The sequence below is a fragment of the Laccaria bicolor genome, genomic scaffold (assembly GCF_000143565.1).
Source record: "Laccaria bicolor S238N-H82 LACBIscaffold_635 genomic scaffold, whole genome shotgun sequence".
Taxonomy (NCBI): Eukaryota; Fungi; Basidiomycota; class Agaricomycetes; order Agaricales; family Hydnangiaceae; genus Laccaria; species Laccaria bicolor.
Genome location: NW_001890433.1, coordinates 2,152 through 3,148, shown reverse-complemented (window position 1 = coordinate 3,148; position 997 = coordinate 2,152). Strand labels below are relative to the sequence as shown.

General features: G+C 41.1%; 1 protein-coding gene across 1 annotated transcript; it reads right to left on the bottom strand.

Moving 5' to 3' along the window:
- Nucleotides 1-141: 141 nt before the first annotated feature.
- On the bottom strand, nucleotides 142-626 carry LACBIDRAFT_314663 (uncharacterized protein; the record flags this gene model as incomplete). The annotated part of the gene is made up of 2 exons (XM_001891270.1): nucleotides 142-255; nucleotides 312-626. The coding sequence occupies 2 exons, from the start codon at nucleotides 624-626 to the stop codon at nucleotides 142-144; spliced, it is 429 nt and encodes a 142-aa protein (XP_001891305.1).
- Between the last annotated feature and the right edge of the window lie 371 nt (nucleotides 627-997).

Here is a 997-nt window from a genome sequence, read left to right as displayed (position 1 = left end):
TCATGTCTCAAGAAATTGGCCCTGTGACGCTATGTCACGGCATGTCACTGGTCATCACACTTACCAAGGATTGTGCAACACCAATAGGTAAAGTCTATAAATAGGTACCAAAACACGTCGTTTGGGCGTTGTGTCAGCTGCCTACACTGCGTGCCTTCGTTTGCCGCCCCTTCCTCTGCTTTTTTCTACGCTCTTGCATGGGTCACAAACCCAGTCGTTGATACCACGATCCAGTCCAACACACGAAAGATGGTACTGCATAGTTAGTGGTGAATAGTAGGCAGAAAATGACACGAAAAGAAATGACTTACCCACAATGTCTCACAGCCTTTTCGTCCACAGATAATTATCCTGCTTTCGTCGTCGGCCTCAACTTTGTCTATACTCTCGCTGCAATCACACTCTCTCACAAGCTTTTGTTTACTGGTGTTCCTCAAACCTTCTTGTAGGCTTCCCAGGTCAGAGTTTGCAGAGGCAGTGGGTATGTTGAGATCTGTAGCAAATCCGTGAGTTCCATGCCCATTCCCACTGTCGGTTCCTGTGTTGATGGCTTCTAGCTCATCTGCACGTAGGCCAACTTTTTGTGCGACGATGGCTGAAACAACTGCATTGGTCGCATCAAGCATCTTGTCTGCAGGTAGCTAATTAATACAAATATAATTAGAAAAATGAAAAAGATCATGTGATGTAAATAGATCTTGGTGCACTGTTTACTTGGTCTGTACCTATTTCCAAATATAGTAAATAATGAAGATATATCCAGAAAATTAGAGCCAAAAGAGGAAAATAATAGACTATTGTCAGGAACATTGAAATACCATACACATGGTTTATGTGCATTTTCTAATATAGTAATTGATACAAATATACTGTAAAAATCAGAGAAGAAAAGAAAAAAAAAGGACAGACATACTATTGACTGTTATTGACAATGTGAGTGCATGGTGGACATGACCTGTGCATATTTCCAAATAGGGTAATTTGTGCAAATATAGCC